The sequence below is a fragment of the Fukomys damarensis genome, unplaced genomic scaffold (assembly GCF_012274545.1).
Source record: "Fukomys damarensis isolate Sample0158 unplaced genomic scaffold, DMR_v1.0_HiC HiC_scaffold_29, whole genome shotgun sequence".
Classification (NCBI taxonomy): Eukaryota; Metazoa; Chordata; class Mammalia; order Rodentia; family Bathyergidae; genus Fukomys; species Fukomys damarensis.
Window position 1 is genome coordinate 25089018 of NW_022900941.1, and position 19782 is coordinate 25108799.

Below are 19782 nucleotides of genomic sequence, written 5' to 3' on the forward strand. Positions count from 1 at the left end.
ATGAGGATACAACTTACAGAAGGCAGAGTCCCCAAGAAGTGCCTAAGCAAGATAAATGTACAAAAATACAGTATAATATATCAAGTGTCGAATAATTTAAGGAGTTTTCAGGTCACAAATTTGGGGAAATTACAAGTGTAAAAGTGTGGGAAAGATTAATGTTTCCTTTATTGTATGGTTTTCAGACTAAGTCTTGAGTTAAAGCATGGGGACTACAGAGAAAATGGTAGGACATTTGATATCCACAATGTGTGAAAGCCTGAGAAAACCTGCTTTGCTTGAAATGTAGACGGTTTGGTGATAAGAAGGGTCTGTAGAAATTGTTTTGCACATTTCTAGTTTATAAAAGGCATACAAAACTTTTCATCGGTTATTTTGTTATTTGTTGAGTAATTGCTATATATTTTCATGTATCTGGCAAATATTTAGGACCTACCATGTAGCAAACAATAGTCTAGCTCGCTGGCACAATAAAGATATGTAAATTGCAGTACCTATCTTCAGAATCAGATCAGTACTGCTTAGAAAAATTATTTTGCATCAATAAAATCACATGCATACTTCCCCTCTGTGGCTCTCCTAGAATACCAGCGGGAAGACTGAGTAGAAGGCTGTGCTAAGGAATTGGTGATTGAACCTAATTTTACTTAATTAGTTTTACTTATAGAATCCCAATGGCTAGAGCCCCAGCAGCTGCAGGTATGAATGAAGTAACCATGACTCAAGGCTCAAATGTTGTAAGTCAGGGGCTTCCTCCTGAAAATCCTTCCACCAAAGGTGTTACAATCCCAATGGTTTCCCACTGCACTCCCAGAACCACTTAATCTGCCGAGAAAAGAGAAAGACTGATCTTTTCACCATCCATCTACACGTGCGAACAGCTTTTAAGAACCTGAAGCAAAAACTCTGAGACTCAGGGCTGGGGAGTTAGCTCAGTGTCACTGTGGCTGTCTTGCAAGCACAAGGTCCTGAATTCGATCTCCGGTACCAAACAAACAAACAAACACAACAACAACAAACTCTGAGTCTTTGAATCTCACAAGGTGAGACAATTGCTTCACTCAACTGGATCTGACATTTTCCTCAGCAGAAATCAACTCTACTCCCTGGGAGCTGCCTGGGGCAGTTGTACTGTTTGTCTTCTCTCGGAAGTCCCATTGACTCCTACAAGTTCAAAATTCTTTTTTTTTTTTTTTTCAAAATTCATTTTAACTGAGTTCCAATAATAAATATTAACTCCTACAAGAAGACGTCTGGGGTGCTGAAACTTGTTCGGCAGATTCAGTCAGCAGACCCAACTCAGGCGCTCTATTCCTTTATAATGCCACTGATCTGAAAAGGTCCTTGCAGCTGGAAAAGTAACAGATCTTGAGTGTGCAATGAACCCAGAAAATATGCAACATACAAAGGAGCAGCTCACAATGCGGTACCTATTCATTCAGTTACATGGGAAACTTCAGGTGTTTTAAAGATGTTACTGCATTGTCACTTTCTGTACCAAGCCCTGAAAAATGAGAAACACACACTATGTTTGACTGAAATCCCCAAAGAGACGAAATGTTTTTGGAAGTGTGTGCATCGCAGACTACTAATTTGGGCTCATAATCCCTTCTCTCCAGTTACATTCCTGGAAATGTTTTTCAGTTTCTTTGCATAGAATAACCAGCACACCGCATTGCTCAGAACGGCCCACGGGGAGCAGGCATTCCTGAGTAGAGATCACACCCCACCTCCGCAGAGCTGGCCAGTGCTTCTCAGAACCACGTGATTCCTCAGCCTTAATTTGCTTCATTATAAATCCTTTACCTGCCTCTAAGCACTTTTCATCAAAGCCATTTTTAAGCTGAAGCTGAAGACTAAAGAATGCCTTTAACCGAATCCTGAAATAGCTTTTAACCTGAGGCTGAGAAAGTGCTTTTAACCTAGAGTGTTTTCCTGCTAGGTACTCCAGCTTGTACCTGGCACTCAGCTTTAGTGGCTTTGAGAACACTCTTAAGACCCAAATGAAAGAGACTCCGTTACAGATATTCAAACCGTTACATTAATGTATTACAAGCAATATTTAAAATCATTAAGCAGTTTTACTCAAACTAAATTTTAGTCTGTTCTTATTGAGCTAGGCATTCATGCAAATAAATTGAATTCTTACCACCTGGGACTCTAACAAATCTATACAAATATTGGGAAAAAAAGGGTGTTCTTTACTTGATTTTATTTAAATTTGCAATGAGTTAAAATTTTTACTTTCTATACCTGAAGACAATCTTTCAAGTCTCAGCAATCTCTGAATGATGTGTCCAGCTTTAGTTCTTATGAGTTCCTTAAGAGATAAATTAAATCATTTAAAATTACTTCAGTCAATTACCTGAATAAATTTTATGGATCAAATTTTCTCCTCAGACTTGTCACTCAAACAAAAATAAAATTACTGATTTCACAGTAGTTTTAACCTCTCCATAAAGTTTTTCATTAGTTAAGAAAGTGACAACATAATTGATACATATTTTAACTTCAGATTAATTACACTAAGTTATGTGATTGAACAAGTAAATTCCACGGTCAGTATTCTATTTAAAGGATATAAAAAATACACATATATGGGCGAAGTTAGCAAACTTTGACATATTTCAATTTTTACACACTCCTGCCTTTTCCTTTCTGGTCTGTCGATAATTTGATTGAGGTAAAAACAGAAATCAAAAACATAAAATATCAAATCATAATGCAGATAGTCTTTGCCAAACAAAATTTTGCCACAGTAATCATCCAAAATGTACTGAAATAAATATTTTTTCCTTATAACAAGCAATCATTTCACTATCTTTGGATTAAAAATAAAAACAACAATGGTTTTTGTATTTTTTTAGATAGGATCTCATCATGTTACCCAGGCTGGCCTTGAATTCACAATCTTTCAATCTCAGCTTCCAGATTAGCTGGGATTACAAGTGTGTACCATAATGCCTGGTTTAAATTACACTTTTTTATATTGTATCTCTCATTTATTTTTAAGCTATCATTCATTCATGTAAGTATTCATTAAGCAACTAGAAAGCATATAATAAAAAATAAATACAAATATAAGTGAAACTGCACTTACTGTAACCTACTATGTAGAAATTCTTTTACTTTGAATAGTTTCTCTTTTGTTCTACTTAATAACTTTCTATTTATTTGTATTATTTCATGTCAGCTACCAATGTCATGAAGTTATCTCTGTCTTCCTTTTCTTAGTTTGTCTTCTCTTAATCCCAAAGTATAATTTCATTATTTTCAAATCTTCCTGTTGGAAGGTGACCTGTAACTGATGATCACTGACCATCCTGTTCAACCTTGTGCTGCCTGGAAAGTTACTGCCTGGAAAGGGTAAGGAAGGGAATAAAGCCAGACCCGAAGCTTTCAGTGATATTAAAATAGTAACTTGTTTCCAGCTTCTTATTCCCTTGTATTGAAACCCTTGCCACTGGCCTCTCCTTTGATGGGACCTGTTCTTCCCAACACCAGTCTTTGGGCTTTATTTCTCTTTTCATCCTCATTCTCAGACTATTGGATACTACTCAAACATTCTAGGGCTGAAACATTCCAGTCATATGGTTTCAAATTCTATCTACAGGATGATGCTCTCCAAACTTAAAAAGTCAGCCTCACACTCCAGACTTGCATATTCAGTTATCTATTTGACATCTCCTTGGGTGCTTGGTAGACATCTCAAATTTATCCAGAGCCACCCTTGATTCCCCAGCTCCCACGTGCTCTCTATTTCAGGAAATACCACAGGCATGTGCCAGCTGGAGTCACCCTCCACTCTAACTCCGTCTCTTTCACTTCCATCAGCAAATCCTGCCTAAAAATATATTCTAAATTCAACCACTTTTAGTCATTTCCGTTATTATCATCCTTCCCCAGCATCACCATATCTTTGTAGGATATTTCTTTAGCCCCTTAATTGGCCTCTCTGCTACTCACCTTAACTCCCATGGTCTTAGCCCCCACAGAGCAAGTAGGAGGATCAAATCGTTTAAGCATACAAATCACATTATGTCCCTCTCCTATTCAATAATCTCCAATTCCTTAGAATAAAAACATTTTAAATATTATTTAACGTCCTTCCTGTGACTGATAAGGTCCTACCTAATCTGGCTCCAAGGCTGTCTTTCCCATTTCATCTTCAACCACACTCCTCTTGTTCTGTCCACTGGAGACACACAAGCCTTCTTGCTCCCCTTTCCAAGGCACCCAGCCTTTCTCTGAAGCTTGTGCACTTGACTCTCCTCTCTGCATTTATATAGCTCAGGTTTTCACTTCAAATGGTCTCTGCTCAAATGCCATTGCGTAAGAGCATCTTTCTAGGCAACCCCACTAGTTTTCTGCCCTGATTTACTTCCCCATAGCACTTACTGCCACCTAACTTTGTATCATATGTGAGGGTCTTTGTGTACTTGCTTTTCTCATTCACAAGTATAAGCAGCTTGGAGATACAGCATCTTCTCTCTACTCTATGCCAAGAGGCACTGAAAAACATTCCTGGTGGAATAAAATAAATGGAATGAGTGAAAGACTCACTTGATCAAACATTCTCTCTACTGTTGTAAGAGGGGAAGAAAGAGGAGAGAGAGTGAGAGAGAGAAAGAGAGAGAGTGAGAGAGAGAGAGAGAGAGAGAGAGACAGCACAATTGACAAAGTTGTTACCTAAAAGACAAATACTCATCATCTTTGGATAATCTATTCTTCATTTATGATACAAATTTCCTCCTGGTCTATATACTCAACAAAATACCTGTTTCACTAATCAGAACAAATTTGAGTTGAGAGCTATTTCCACGAGGGTTTAGAAGTGAAAAGAAAGGGCCAATGTTTACTTCATAGAAGAATGTTGAAGGAGAAACTGAAAGTCTCTGTTGGCGATGGCTTCTGGTAGAAAGAGAAAAAATGAGAAAACATCGTCACGGACTGCAAAGAATTCTGCTGCTCGGTGGGGGAGGCAGTTGGCCTCCCTGAAACTCATCTCTGGGCTGCTCCTCCCAAAGCATGCTATCCCTTCAGCCACCTGTGCTTCCTCTAGTGAGAGCTACAGAAACTTGGGAGATCTTCCTCATATCAATTAGGCGAATCTTCTCCGGGACCATCTTTCCATAGTAGAAATTCTCATTATCTGTCAGAAACTTTAGAATTGTTAGGTTTGGTGAAAGGCAAAGTATGAATAAACACATGGGAAAAACTATAATCAGAAGTGCATATATTTGGTGTTTTCTATTTAGTTAGATTCCAAACTACTCAAAAGTTAAAGTAATTGAGCCTTTATTTATAGTTGCCTATTATGAGAAAACAATCATAACTAAACAAGGCAATGCAAGAGGTTTACTTTCATGGTACATTGGAAGTTCAGCAGAGAATTAGCTCAGCTTTTTATATTTAAACTTTTAAAAGCACTAGCTGATATTCTTAATAAAAGGCCTGAAGCATCCATAAGATTGTGCAGTACCTTGTGATGCCCTTACGATGTAATTAATACAGCAGTATGCCATAATTATGCATGTTTCTGTATCTCAACTCACAGATGTAAGCTATCCTGTAAACTGCAGTACTTACTTAAACTATTCATTCAGATGATCTCATAAAGTTTTGAACAACTCTATGATTCATAGTTCATAGTTTAACTTTTAAAGGAGATGAAGGTGAGGTGGGATGGATGTAATTGGAGAAAAGGCAAAAGATGAGAAGACACTCATTGACATACCACCTGAAAGCTGTGTTCTGGAAAACTATTGTCAAAAGAAAAAAGTCCAGGGATGAATTCAGTTAAATTGTTCAAATCACTCGTGTTGAGAGAATATTATTTTTACCTTTCAGTATCTACTGCCTCTCCCTTATAGGAAATTACTGAGATGTGATATGTCCACATGTATGGCATTTTCATAGAGAAAAAATCCAAGAGATTGTTTCCCTACTATTTTATTCCTACCAGGAAAGCACTAAGGGTTACCTTTTTTCCTCCCCATGCCCACTTTATATAACATAATCTCAATCAATGGGCTACTCGCTACAGGAACTTCCAATCTTGAGCAACTGATAATTAGAAATCACTGTCTCTGTACTGACACGGTGCTGGTGTTGACAATGAAATTAGTACCCTGCCCCAGCTCTTAGAGTTACCAAGACACTTGATGTTTTTCTGCTTCCTACTTCATGGGTCTCCAGGCATCTTAATTTCTCAACATCCGAAAGACCGGTTCCCAACCTGTAGTAAATTCATGGAGCTCCTCCCTGTCTTCACCCCTCAAAATCCATCAGATAAACTTTCCATTGCTTAGTATAGCCATAGTGTGGCTGTGTTTTTCTATTGCCTGCAGCCTAAAACATTAAACAGTGTACTTCATTACTAAGGTAATTGCTGGATTTGCTCGTGCTGTCTGGTTTGCTGTTATTGTCTTTAGCTTGCCGTATATTCCTCATGTATGTGTAGTCCTGGTTGCTTTGTTCTTCCTTTTTTATAATTTACTAGACCAGCTGCAATGGTCCTCTCTCCTGAAAGCAGAATAACATCACTTTGAAAATCATGTGGAGAGTGTCTCCTGGGTAAATGATGATAACACCGTCACATTATTTGAACATTTAACTGCCTTTATTGAGTAGTTCTCCTCGTAGTTTTGATTCATTTGGAATCTGACTGACAAAGATCCCATTACTGAGTGTTCTTTCCATAATTTGTCAAAAAATATATAGCAGTGATGAGGAAGAATGAAGCTAATTTGTAATCTGGGAGATTTAACCTGGTTATGCTGATGAACTAACTAAATCGGTCAAAAGTTTGAGAGCTTAAAGATTAAAAACCACCATTCTCTACTTAAACTCTAATTCATTATGTAAACAACATGATTTATAAATGCAGTCATGTGGAAGGTCTATTTATTTTTCTCACCAAAAGACGCTTTCAAAGAAAAATTGAGAAAATGGATTTTCTCCAACCAATGTGTTGCCTGCCACTCCTGGAATAAGTACTGAAGTGGCAGGACAAAGATATAATGATCACTCTTGCCAAGGCCAGAGGAGCTTGCAGAGGATTCCAAAAATATTGGCACCTCCAGCGAGAGGTATTTTCTAAATTTAAAAAACAAGTTGTTGAGAGAGGAAGAAGAGATTGCTAGTGAGCCCACAGATAAGAATTTAATTAGGGAGTTAGGAGCGCAGGATTCTAGGAATGCTCCCTTTTGGGGAGTAATGTAAGGAGTAAGAAAATAGAAATAATCCTTAATGTTGCGTCAAGATGGCAGGCATGGGAATTTCAGGGGCAAAGCTAGTTCATTAATGCTTGCCAAAGAAACAGAATACTTTCCCTCTCCCTCCTGCTGTCTTCACTATTGTAAAATAGATGGCTTTAAACTAGGTGTGGTGGTGCATTCCTATAATCCCATCACTCTGAGGCTGAGGTAGAAAGATAACTGTGAATTCAAGGCCTTCCTGGGCTGCATAGTGAGCTCCATTCCAGCCTAAATTACATTTCAAGACCCTGTCTCAAAAACCAAAACAAAACAAAACAAAATAAACAAACAAAAGAATCGATTGTTTGATGTTTCAAACACATTCCTATAATGCAATGGTCCTTTTTGTTATATCAAACTCTGTACTGTGTCTGAGTTTGGCAATTGGCAATTCTACAATCACATTGACATTTGCAAAGACATTTTAGCCAAATCTCTATGATTTACTTTGTAAGATAGCTCTTCTTAGTTTGCAAAGCCTTTTCCAGTGCATTACCAGTTTTTCATAGTTATGTAATTCATTAATTTATGTTGAAAGCTGATGTTGTAGTCAAGATTCCATTGCAATTGATAGAAACTTGCATCAACTGCAAACCTATGACTGAAGTTGTTTATTTGGTTTCCTAATTGAAAAGTCTAAGGTACAAGGATAGCTTCAGGCATGACAGCCTCAAGAGACACTCAGTGCCATGACGTCCTTTTTCTCATCATTCAGCTCTTTTCGACTCAGTTGGCTTATTTTCCAATATGTCTTTGCAGAATTGACAACACGTTTGCTAGAAACTGAAACTCCTATCCCATATTTGAATATCTCCTATTAAAAAAAATGTTCCTCTCCCAGAAGCACCAGAAAATGTCTTAGGATTTACTTGATAAAAGCTACATGGGCTATGTATTTGTGCCTGGACCAGTTGCCATGGCCAAGGAGAGGGAGTTTATTGCTGGAGCCAGAGGTGGTGACCTAAAATACCTAAAATAAATGGCAGTAAAATGAGATACTGCATGTCCTAAAGGTAAGCCAAGGTTTGGGGTCTTGTTCTTCTTGTTCTTCTAGTTAGAATAGATTCAGGGACTGCAAAACTAGTGACATCTACTGTAATCTTCCCAGCCAGTGTCTTTGGAAAATGACTATCATTGAACCATGTTGTCCATCCTGGCCCTTTCTTTTGTGGTTGTAATGTCCCACTTGAAACCTTGTGGCCAATGCTATGTTAAAGTTCTAGTCAAATTAATTTGGTTGAGGAAACAGAAAACAATTTAAAAGACTTCAGTTGAAAAGAGCCTCATGGTACTTTATATCACAGGCACTACAAGTGCTTGGGTAGGATATAGAAATAATGGAATTAGGTATTCATTGGGGAGTCAGGAGATGAGGGGTTTCTCTTCCATTTTCTCCTCTTCAAATTGATTTTTCCATCCACTCTCTCATTGCACATAACCATCACCCCAAAGGTTTCCCCATTCCTCAGAGGCAAAATCAAGGCAGATTTACAGGCCAAATTGCCAAGAAAAACATCTCAATATCTCAGTATATAAAATCTCAGCTTCTTAGAGAGAGCACTGTATTAATCCGACTTTGGCCATATAACCAGTCTCGATTCAGTTAGATTAACGTGAGAGGCTCACCTTTTATACTCCACAGTCACATTCTCTTGGGTGAATCCACAAAGTTTTAAGGAAGGATATAAGTAAGAAGAAAAGTTTTGATTTTTCTTGTAACTACTAAGAGCAAACATCTCTCCTCTAATAAAATTCAGTATATTTAGAGTCTTTTCTCTGAAGGGCACTGCAATAGGGGTGGGACAGATAGCTTTTCTTTATAAGGGACTACCTGCCTGCACTTGCATGGGCTGCCCAGTAAGTGGCAGTAATGCTCCTCCCACTGTTGGCATCATACCCACCAAAATTAGTGCACCCGATCCCCTCTTCCTAGCAATAAAAAATACGTGGCAGCTGAAATTCTCTCCTATCTACCCTAGTCAAGATTTTTCTCAAGACTTATGTACCCTAATAGCTACTTAATCTTTCTGTCTTATCCTTTTCAACACCAAAGTGTTTAAAAGAGAGGTCTATCTGCTGTATCTTTATGCCCTTACCTCCTTTTCAAAACTTGACTACCACCATCTGCTTTTCAGTTTCATCCTTCTGCTAAAACCATTTTCCTTATGACCCCTATGTCCCTATAATTGCCCAAATCTACGGAGCAATTTGGACATTACCTTTCATCGCCATTCTGCTGTGTTTTAAATGCTTATCTTGGTATCTAAATTCCAAGCTCTGCCCTCCAAACCTTTGGATTACTCCACTTGACTTCCTCAAAGAAGCCAAAGAAACTTGAAAATCACCTTTGCCTAGTGGGTTGTCTCACCTCATGCATGCACCTACCAAAACCCATGAATCACTCTTTTCTCCATTTCTGGTTTGTTGTCTTATTTTAGAACCTCATCCCCTCACTTTCATCCACAGACTCTGATGCTCTGTGACTTTGCACAAATGACTCATCCTTCTCTTGGGTAAATGAAAATGACAATATTATCTACCCACCAAACTTTTGAGGATTAGTGTTAACACTAAATATGTTAGCATATACAAATGGTTCCCCATTTCTGATGATTTAACTTAACATTTTTTGACTGGTTCAAAAGCAACTTGAACTCAGTAAAAGCACTACTTCAGAGTTTGAATTTTTATCTTTTCTAGCCTATTAGTGTGATGTTTTGTTGGGATTCTAGGAGGCCTCAGTGAGGCACAGCTCCTAGTCGACCACACAATCCTGAGACTAAATAGCTGGTACTTGATAGCGTACTATGTTTGTTGCTGTGCTATGGTATTCAGCAGGGCAGATTCAGTAAATGTATTTTACTTACAATATCTTTATGGTACAATGGGTTTATTGGGATGTAAATCCATCAGAAGTGCAGGAGCATGTATAGAAAGTATTTGTGGCTCAGTGCAATTATACAATAAATCTTCACTGTTACTTGAGGTAACAGCATGGACCACATTCTGCTGTGACTGTGAGTGAGAGGTATTCTCTTCCCCTAAACTGAAAAAGACCCTATGCTAGATTGTGGGCATTTTAGGCTACAGTGCAATGTCTGGCTTATAGTTATTGTATGAGACAATTGTTGTTTCCACTTTTTATGAGGCCCGGCATATGGGAGGTGCTCACTAAATATTCACTGAATTAAATTGGGTAGACTTGAATTGATCTAGAGAAAATACAATATAAGAAATGTCATAATCTTGGGTAAGTCAATTTTTTAAATTTTAAAGTGCAAACAATTTTCTTTGGGATGCTTAGAATTAATTCAAAGTTAAGGGCATAATTCCACATTTTTAGCACATTTAGAGTATTTTTCTTACTCTAATTTGCTCTCCAGTTACATTTTCTATGTCCAGCCATTCCCCTTGTCATTCTTACAGCATAGTTTAAGATAACCTTTCCCCAAAACCTGAACACCCATTAACCTTATATTGGAATGCTATTAATGCATAACAAAAATACAAAACGTCGGTGTATGTAACAAGAAAGGTTTATCTTGTGTGTTTCTGTGGATCAGGTACCCTAGGACTGCATTAGCTGGATAGCTCTGCTTTAAATGTGGACTTTTCTGGACTTTTCACTAAGGACTGGCTTCATTTCTTGTCCTATGTTTTTATTCCGGGGCCAGTCTGAAGGGACAGTAGCTTCTCAAGGGAGATATTCTTTTTACAACAGCAGAGAGGCAAGAGGGTGAACAGAAATCCACAGTGCTTCTTCAGACCTGCTTGTGTCCGATGCATTTCCACTCACGTTAAATCATCCTAGGCAAGGTACACAGTCAAGACTAACATCACTCGTATGGGGGAAATAATTGCTTCCCACTCAAATAAGTCGTACCTATGATTAAATACAAGAAGATGAGAGGACAAAAATTGTGGTGACTCTGATAATGATCCTTATAATGATCCTGATTCTAGTATTCACAACATATTTTAAGGCAATCTTGTGTTCCTTTCAGTTAATCTCTTAGTGTTTTGTCTTTCCCAAACTCTGCACCCCCACCAGTTTTCTTTACTTTAAAAAGTTTTCCAAGTAAACTTCCTTAAGATAAACTATGATTATTATACACACTTGACTTAAAAAACATAGCAACTTCCTTATATCATACCTTATTGTTGAGGATGCTTTTGGCTGCTTATGATGGAAACAAAGTTAATGACTATTATGTCTTATAATGAGAAACTTAAAGAAAGCATTTATGTTGGTTTAAGTCACGCTTGTTGTTGTATTTGTTGTTGTGTTATCAAATTAGCTTCTATCCTCAAGCTTGTCTCATAGTGGCAAGATTGCTACAATAGCTCCAAACATCACATCATTACAAGATGTTGTTCAAAGTTGGAAGAATAGAGGTAAAGGCTTTCCTTATATTCCTTTCTCCTTTTTTCAAGGAAGAAAAAAAAAAAGCCCTGTAGCTTTCCAACTCACTTCCTTTTACATTTCATTGAAAAGGCTATGTAATCACCCAGAGATGCAACAAGGGAGGTAGTAGTCAATAGAGGTCATTTCCAGGTTCTGTCTTATGATGAATTCTAACAAGAAAGAAGCTAGGAGAGGCATGGCTTGTATACAGGAAATCAATGATGTCTGCACACTTTCAGATAACAGCCTATTTGACAAAAAATAACAACATATTTCATAGAACAATCTTTGTCTTCTTTTAAAGCTTAATTTATCAAGATTTTTCTAAACAAGGAGAGAACATTTCCCTCAATACACTACTCCGTTCTTTCTATCATTCACCCATTATTGATGCATGTCTCCCCCATCTTCCCAAAATGCCCTGTCCTTCTTCTTTACCAGTCCATCCAAGCCTTACTCATTCCGGAGGATTCAGACCCTCTTGGAGACCTCTCCAAGGACACTCAAGGGATCCCAATGGCCTCACATTATATCTGTGTTTTCAGGGATAGCAGTTTCCATGAATAGGTCTTCCCACCCATTTACTGAAATTCTGTCCCCCAGAAAGACAGTTGTACCTTGTAAGGAATGAATCTTGGATTTTTTATTACCAGCACCCAATAATTCTATGTTTATATTATAGAATAGATACTCTCGGTCTTCTTTTCAAATAATTGAGTGATTGAAAGAGGAAATGTCTTTGTGTCTAGCTTCTTATATCTACCTATAAAAAATAAAGAAAAACTCTGCAAAATGTAAAGTTCACTCCATTAAAGAAACTAGTTTTCATGAATGACCTCTATTTCACGAACTTTCTCTCTTCCTTCTCCTCTTCCCTATTTCTTTCTCTTCTTCCTCCTCCATCTCTTCTCCTCCTCCTTCTTCTTTTTCTTCTCCTTCCTCTTCTCCTTCTTCTCCCCACAGCTTCTCCCCTGCCCATCTGCATTAAACGGAATGATAAGACCTAACCCCTATGCAAAAGAATGTTTTTCTTAGCATTCAGTTCCTTGTATGCCATTTGCTATGTTCTGTTTTGTATGATTTTTGGTCAGTTCTATTAGCCCCTAAGATATTAGAAAAATCTTGATGTCTTTTACAATCTAATAGGCCTATATCATTGCTGTGAAGATAGGAAATACTCAATAAATATTTTATATTGACTTTAATTCTGAAGTATATTAGCAATTTTTTGTTTTTACTTTATAGCAATTCTTCCTGATTATAATTTCTAGCCAACCTAATTATATGATCTGAAGTTCTGGGTTATTTTTTTCTACATCATATTTTATATTACTCTTTCTTATAGAGCTGCTCACTTTTGGAACACATCTTTGTTACATGACCAAATGTTCAAAGCAAATTCCTACTTTTTTGCACTATATCTGTTTTAAGTTTATCTTCTGTATTTTGAATAAAAGTGTGCAATTCCATAGTGGAGTATACTATTTATAGTGCATTAGCCTTAATTTCTTTCCTCCATGCTAAATTTTACCAATTCACACCACTAACTCTTCCCAAACATGGATGAAAATCACTACTTCCTAGAAGACTCATGATCCTTTATCTTCATTTTTACATTTCACTATACTATAGTACATATTTTCCTCATTTTAAAAAATATATCAATTCAGACAGTCATTCAACGGATGTTTATCAAACTTTCACTATGTGTTAAACATTGTCCATCTAGGAACTAGTAATCGAATACTAAAGGAAATAAGAATGCTCTGTCCTCTCCTGTGTTTTGTATTCTAAGCAAAGGAAATAACTAAGCGGTGAACGTATCAGGTGCAGTTAAGAGCTCTGAGAAAAGTAAAGCAGGGAAAGTAAAATAGACAACGCTATTGATGGACACCATTTTAAAAAGCTGAGTAGAAAAAGCTACAATGAGAAGGTGTCATTGGATCTTAGACCTCAGCCAATGGGGCTCCATGCAGAGGAATAATGAGTGCGCCATCCCTGCAGCAGAAGTGTGGTTGTCAGAAACTAGCAGTGCGGACAGTGGGGCTGCAGGAGAGTTAAGTGACAGGAAGAAAGGATGCAAATGAAATCAGTGAGTTAGTGGAGGCCAGAGGGTGCACAATTCTCTAAGTCACAATAGGGACTTTGATTTTATTCTGATCATAATAGAAAACCTTTGGGCTCAGTCCATATTAATATCGTTGTAAGTAATAAACCTCAGTGCTACTGAAAAGGTTCTTGAAATGCATGATGTTTATGGATGCAAAATAGTGCGAATGTACTTCCTACCACTGAACTGTACATAAAAATGGTTAAAATGGTAAATTTTATGGTATGTATTGTTTTAACACACTTTTGAAAAAAATCTACATGTGCACACTGTGGGCTAGAATCAGTGCTAAGTTCTGGTAACTATAAGAATATGTAGGTGACTCAGACACTCAGAATCTGCTTCAAGAGAATATATCCCACATATTGTAAATGTCAATACACAATGGAAAGTAGCATAAATCATGTCTCAAATGAGAGTGGTAGGATAGGGTCTTGCATTATGTGCTCTTGGTCACCTTAGTCCAGAGAGATGCTCTCTGAAAGAAAAAGGACCTTATGCAAATTAGTTGGAGAAATACTGCATCCTCTACCCCATCACAGAAATTCAAAGTGTGCACTGGCATATTAGAGACTGTAACAACAACAACAACAAACTTTAAGGAACCCTGTTCACCTGGGCTTAATCTTATGTTGCTAAGGCACTATATCTCAGGCCCTCTTCCTGCATCACCTGTGGACATCCTGAAGGACTGGGGTTCCAAAGAACCTATCCTTCAGAAGGTGAAAAACTGAGGAAGGAAGGAGTTTGAGGTTAACATGAGATCTGAGCTGATTCCTAAAGGAAAGGCAATATTTAGATTAAAGGAAAGGAAGGGCATTCAAAGCAGATGGCATGTAAAGTAATTCACTGCAAAGTACCTCTGCTGCGATGGCCTCTTCAAATGCCACGGAGCTGCAGAATAAACATACTAAATGTACCTACAAAATCATAATCTTGATGACCGCTGAGAAACTTCTAAAATATGCACAAAACTAAAGACTGAGATTATTTTGTGGAAATTACCTTAATTCTTTGTCATCATTTTATAGACAACAAAGTTAAGGCCCAGAGAGACTATAACTGACTCAGTCATCTCTGATAATCGATGGCAGGGTGTCAGCTTTCTTACTCCAGGGCCAGGGTCCTGTTCCATAAAGAAGGAAGTGACGGCCTTTGTATGTCTGCCATAGACACTGAAATTAAAGCAAAAAATCAATTCCTATGCAAGATGAAGATTTCAGCATGCACTGGATATGGAAACAGAATCAAATTAAGGAACAACGCAAAGCTTAGATTTTAATGAAGCTCATCTTTGTTTCTTTTGCAGATCAAATTTTTGGCTCTCATCTGCACACAGTGTGTGAATGTGAAAATTCCACAGTTCCATGGTTTGTAAAGCAATGCATTGAAGCTGTCGAAAAGCGAGGTGGGTAACTGAATATGCAGCAGCTCTTCTCATTGCTGCACCCTCTGAATAACCGATATGCAAGTTAGCAAGCACTACCCTGTGTGTCTGGGAAACTGTGCAATTAAAAGTTCACTTGTGTTAATGGGTTAAGGGGATCAAGTTTCCTATTAACTTCAGTGTGTTTTTACAATAGGGACATTAGTAATTCTCACCAATGTTCTTTTTTTTTTAATATTTTGTCTGTCTGACATACTGTTGATTCAATTGCAAACTTCTTGTTTCCAAGCCAATGATAAAACATTCATAAAATATCAGCACTCACAGTGTTAGAGCCCTCCTAACATTCATGCTGGTAGATATTGTGCCAGAACAATTTTTGGTAAGCCCCCAACATTACCCAAGTGAAGCAAATAACATTTTTCCTTGCAGAAAGTGTTGCCTTGTCTTCCACATGTTTCTATTCAGTGCAAAGTACAGCTTACTGGTTTTCCTGGAACAATTAATAGGTACACCTCCACTGTTAGGATGACCTTTGATTCCTCTTTTTCAGCATTCTGTTTTTCATATGAAATTATTTCATCCTACAGAACAGAACAAAACAAACCCAATTGACTCACTATTTCTATGCTAGTCTATCTGTGGGGTGTTTTTCCTTCAAACTGTGACTTCATTCATTCAAGGTCATTTTTCCTGGAAGATACACATAGTAGATTTAGAATCTTAAAAAAATGTATTGTATAAAAATGTGAAGCTTCATCACCATCTGTTACAAGTTTACAACATATTCCCAGGATCTAGGGGGATATATATCATGCAAAAGATAGAGGTGTTTGCAGAAAAAAAGAATCGGCGAACCTATTCTCATTTCAACCTCCTGGTTTCTGAAAACAATAGAACCAAAGGGAAAAAAATCTTTACCAAGCAGTCTGCTAGGAAAAAGCCATTTTAATTCTTTCAGTGTTACCTGCCTTTATTATAGAAGCATAATAAAAATGTTCTGCAATTTCTAACTCCTGGAAATTCATACTTTAATTATACAGTAAGGACAGCCTTGGGATCCTATTATTCCCATATCAGTAGGGAATGAGAAAATAACAAAGAGGGAAGAGTGGGAAGGATGTGTGGATACAGACAGTGGCTTTGGGGAAAGAAAATGAACACATCAGAGAGAAGAGCTGAGGGTACTGTGAAATAGTAGAAAACAGTAAATGCAGAATAAACATGAGGTGAGGTGTCTGCGAGGAATGAAGCCAATTGGAATTTAGAGAGAAATGTGTTTTCATTGTGTATTTCAATTTCATTTAATTTTTGAGGTGCATAGCTTAGGAATAAATATTATTTAATATGTACTTACAGTAAAAATGGATCACTGAGAATATTACAATGTTATTATTTCCAATTGCGAAATGATCATCGTTCCCAGGAAATCTTCATTCACTTACATGTACTCAGTATTGACTGTGTGAGTACTGTTATATTAGACCAAAAACCCAAATAGGACACGGGGGGAAACTGAATGTAGTAGGATGTGCTCGTATACAAAGAGGAGCTCTATGCATCTTGATTTATGAATTTACCCTAGGCAAACTGAAAAACTCTGCTACGTGTAGGCTTGCAGTGTGCAGATACCACAATACTGTAGAGTACAAAATGTCTATAAATAGAAATTGGATCTTTTGTTCATTGAATTTTGTTGGTGATTTTTAATAAAATAAGACAAGTTTTTGCTGACAGGAGCAATCATCACTGGCATTATATTTCATTGTCCCAGTGTTTACTCTTAAAATGAATCTGTAGATGCAGCATTAAACAGGCACTAATCATACATATGATTATTAAAATAATTCCTGAGCATTTTAATGAAACTCAAAGACTACAGTTCTGCAAAGCAACTGATAATTCGAAGCACTTTGGCAATATCAGCTTAAAGGAACTCTGTGGAAATGTCCAATAAAAATTCAGAAGCACAAGATAAACGTTTCACATCATTGCAAGATTTACAAGTGTGTACTTTTGATTATATTTTTCTATGATCATTTTGTTGGATTAATATTCTTACATTTATTCGCCAATTCTATTTACTCAAAGTGTTGTTTTTACTAAATTCTGGCATACAGCACCTCAGGACAGAAATAATTTATGTGAATCTAAGTCCAATGTTTATGCAAGCTTCTGATGACATTTTATGCTGGGGTTGGTATTAGGAAGTAGCATATAAAGGTGCCAAGTCTCTCAGCACGGCTGGGACTCAGCATATCGAGAGCCTCTTTCTAATGGCCAGATCCTCTTGCAGCCAAAACGCTCAAGTGTGGAGTCATGGGAAATGCTTACGGACCAGTTATGGGAAAGGCACTTTTAATGAAAATGGAGTGTTTACTCTCCTAGTCTTAGGGAAATGTCCTTCATTCATTCTCGCTACAGCAGCACACTGGCTATTATTTTTAAAACATTTTAAAGATTTCTTTCCTTTTGCTTTTTTCTTGAGATTATTTTCTTTTTTTAAAGAATCATCTGTAGGACTGGGGATATACCTCCGCGGTGCTGCCGCCTCCCTGGAAAGCACAAGGTCCTGAGTTTGATCCCCAGTACCAAACAAATAAATAAATAAACTAAAATGAAACACTATGAGAAAGCCAGATCGCACTATTCAAGTAGTTATTTGTTTCAACGCTTGTATTGACAGAACAAAATCGCTCATCCTTCTGTACTCTTTATTCACCTCCAGTAAGGTGATACTCTTGCTTTTTAAATTCGGCATCTCTTAGACTTGCCAAAAGGAAATCTATTTGTGAGCCGACTGTAAAGCAAACTGGCAGAGAACTTGTTTTATATGTCTCCTTATCTGGATTTGATTTCCTTTATTCCTCTATATCACTGGGGTACTCTCATCCTCGACTATTATGACTAGATTAAAGCCATTTTGGTGGTTTCTGAATTGCTTACATTGAAAACATATAGGAATTTGAGAGGTTAAAGTGTCAAGGAATATGCCGCTCTGTCGAGCTCTTCATGGGGCTCCTTTGCCCTGCATTGACTTTTATACTCATAGACCACGGGCGGGAGATATCGTAATCAGTCAGTGGAAATTTCAACTTGTTTCTTCACCAGAAACAGTTTCTATAAAAATAATGACTTAGCCTATATTCGATTCATATTTTTTGTAAAAAGAGATCACCTGACACTTTTTGAGGATTTTAGGAATAAGTGTGTAGAGGGAGGCATTCTGATATTTTGGTGCTATGTATATATAAGCAGTGAGAAGTCAAGTTTTCATTATTTTATAAAATCCTTTGTGCAGTTTAGGGTGATGTCAAGCATGTGTAGAAATTGCTTACTTAGAAATAAGGTTATTTGTACTTGTTAGAGACAAGAGTGTCAAATGAACTAAAGTATATAGTCTGAAGTGGTGTAATAGGTAGTAAGACCTTAAGTCATAATTCTTTTTGTGCAAAACATGCAACTGACTGACTACTCTTTCTGAAAGTCCAGTATTTGGAAAGAAGCTTACAGAACATGGGACACATTTTGAGCAGTCAATCAATATCAGCTGAATGAAGAAACAGACACTCAGTGCGTGTTGCATCCAGGAAAAAAGTAACTTCTAAGTACCTACCATGTGTTATGCTATGAAGAAGCTGGAGGAGATAGACAGTAAATAAACAGACACACTCATAAGTGTGTCAGCACAAACCATGATAAGTGCTAGGACAGAAGAGAATGGACACTACAAGACAGAATAAGAACCACAATAATAAAATGGCAGGAAAATCTGTGTGCTTAAAAAATGATTCACTAAACCCTGAAAATAAACACATACTTTTCTGGTTTTAACCTCTGTATTAGCCCCGGAGAAGTTGTGTTGCCCTATTTATGAGGTTCTTCTCTTAACACATTGTGGCAGTGCAATATAAAGAGGAATTTGGTGTGAGATACAGTACCTAAAGAGACATGTTTTAAATGTGAAACCAGTCCTTCCTACTTCTCTGGGTTTTTTTTTTTTCCTGTTTTGTTTTGTTTTGTTTTTTAGTCCAGGGTGGCCTTGTACTTGTTTTGTATTCCAAACTAACTTCAAACTAAACTCTTCCTGCTTCAGTCTCCTGAGTTCTGGGATTACAGTTAAATAAGAAACATACTTAACAAATCATGTTCGTCTTATCTTTTATTTTTTTCTTCTTCTCCTTCTTCTCTTCCTCCTCCTCGTCCTACTCCTCTTCTTCTTCCTCTTCATTTTTTGCAATGCTAGGGATTGAACCCAGAGTCTCAGGTATGCTAAACAGGTATTCTACTGCTCAGCTGCATCCCCATCCTTGTACCTTGCAAAAGACTTCATTTATAAAATGACTGAGTTAACTAGATGAAGCAGCATGTTTCTACCTTAAACATCTTTTTGAACATCTCATACATGTTTTGCTTGTTTGTGAATAGGAGTGATTTAAAATAAGTAATAAATAATAAGTAAATAAAATTTAGATTGCCATTCATCATTTGGAATACAGCCTAATAACTCCTTCTTCTTTCAGGTTTTCCAGTTGTGGTTAACATACCCCCAAACTATTTAACAGATTTGGATGATAGAGATCTCTTGCACAATAATGTGGGTATATATATATATTTTATT

General features: G+C 37.2%; 1 protein-coding gene across 1 annotated transcript in view; it reads left to right on the forward strand.

Moving 5' to 3' along the window:
- Positions 1 to 19782, forward strand: part of Arhgap15 (Rho GTPase activating protein 15) — a 594167-nt gene that overhangs the window by 342505 nt on the left and 231880 nt on the right. Inside the window, exon 10 of the mRNA XM_010620947.3 lies at positions 15084 to 15182. Coding sequence (XP_010619249.2) covers positions 15084 to 15182 — 99 coding nt within the window. The remainder of the gene's footprint in view (positions 1 to 15083; positions 15183 to 19782) is intronic.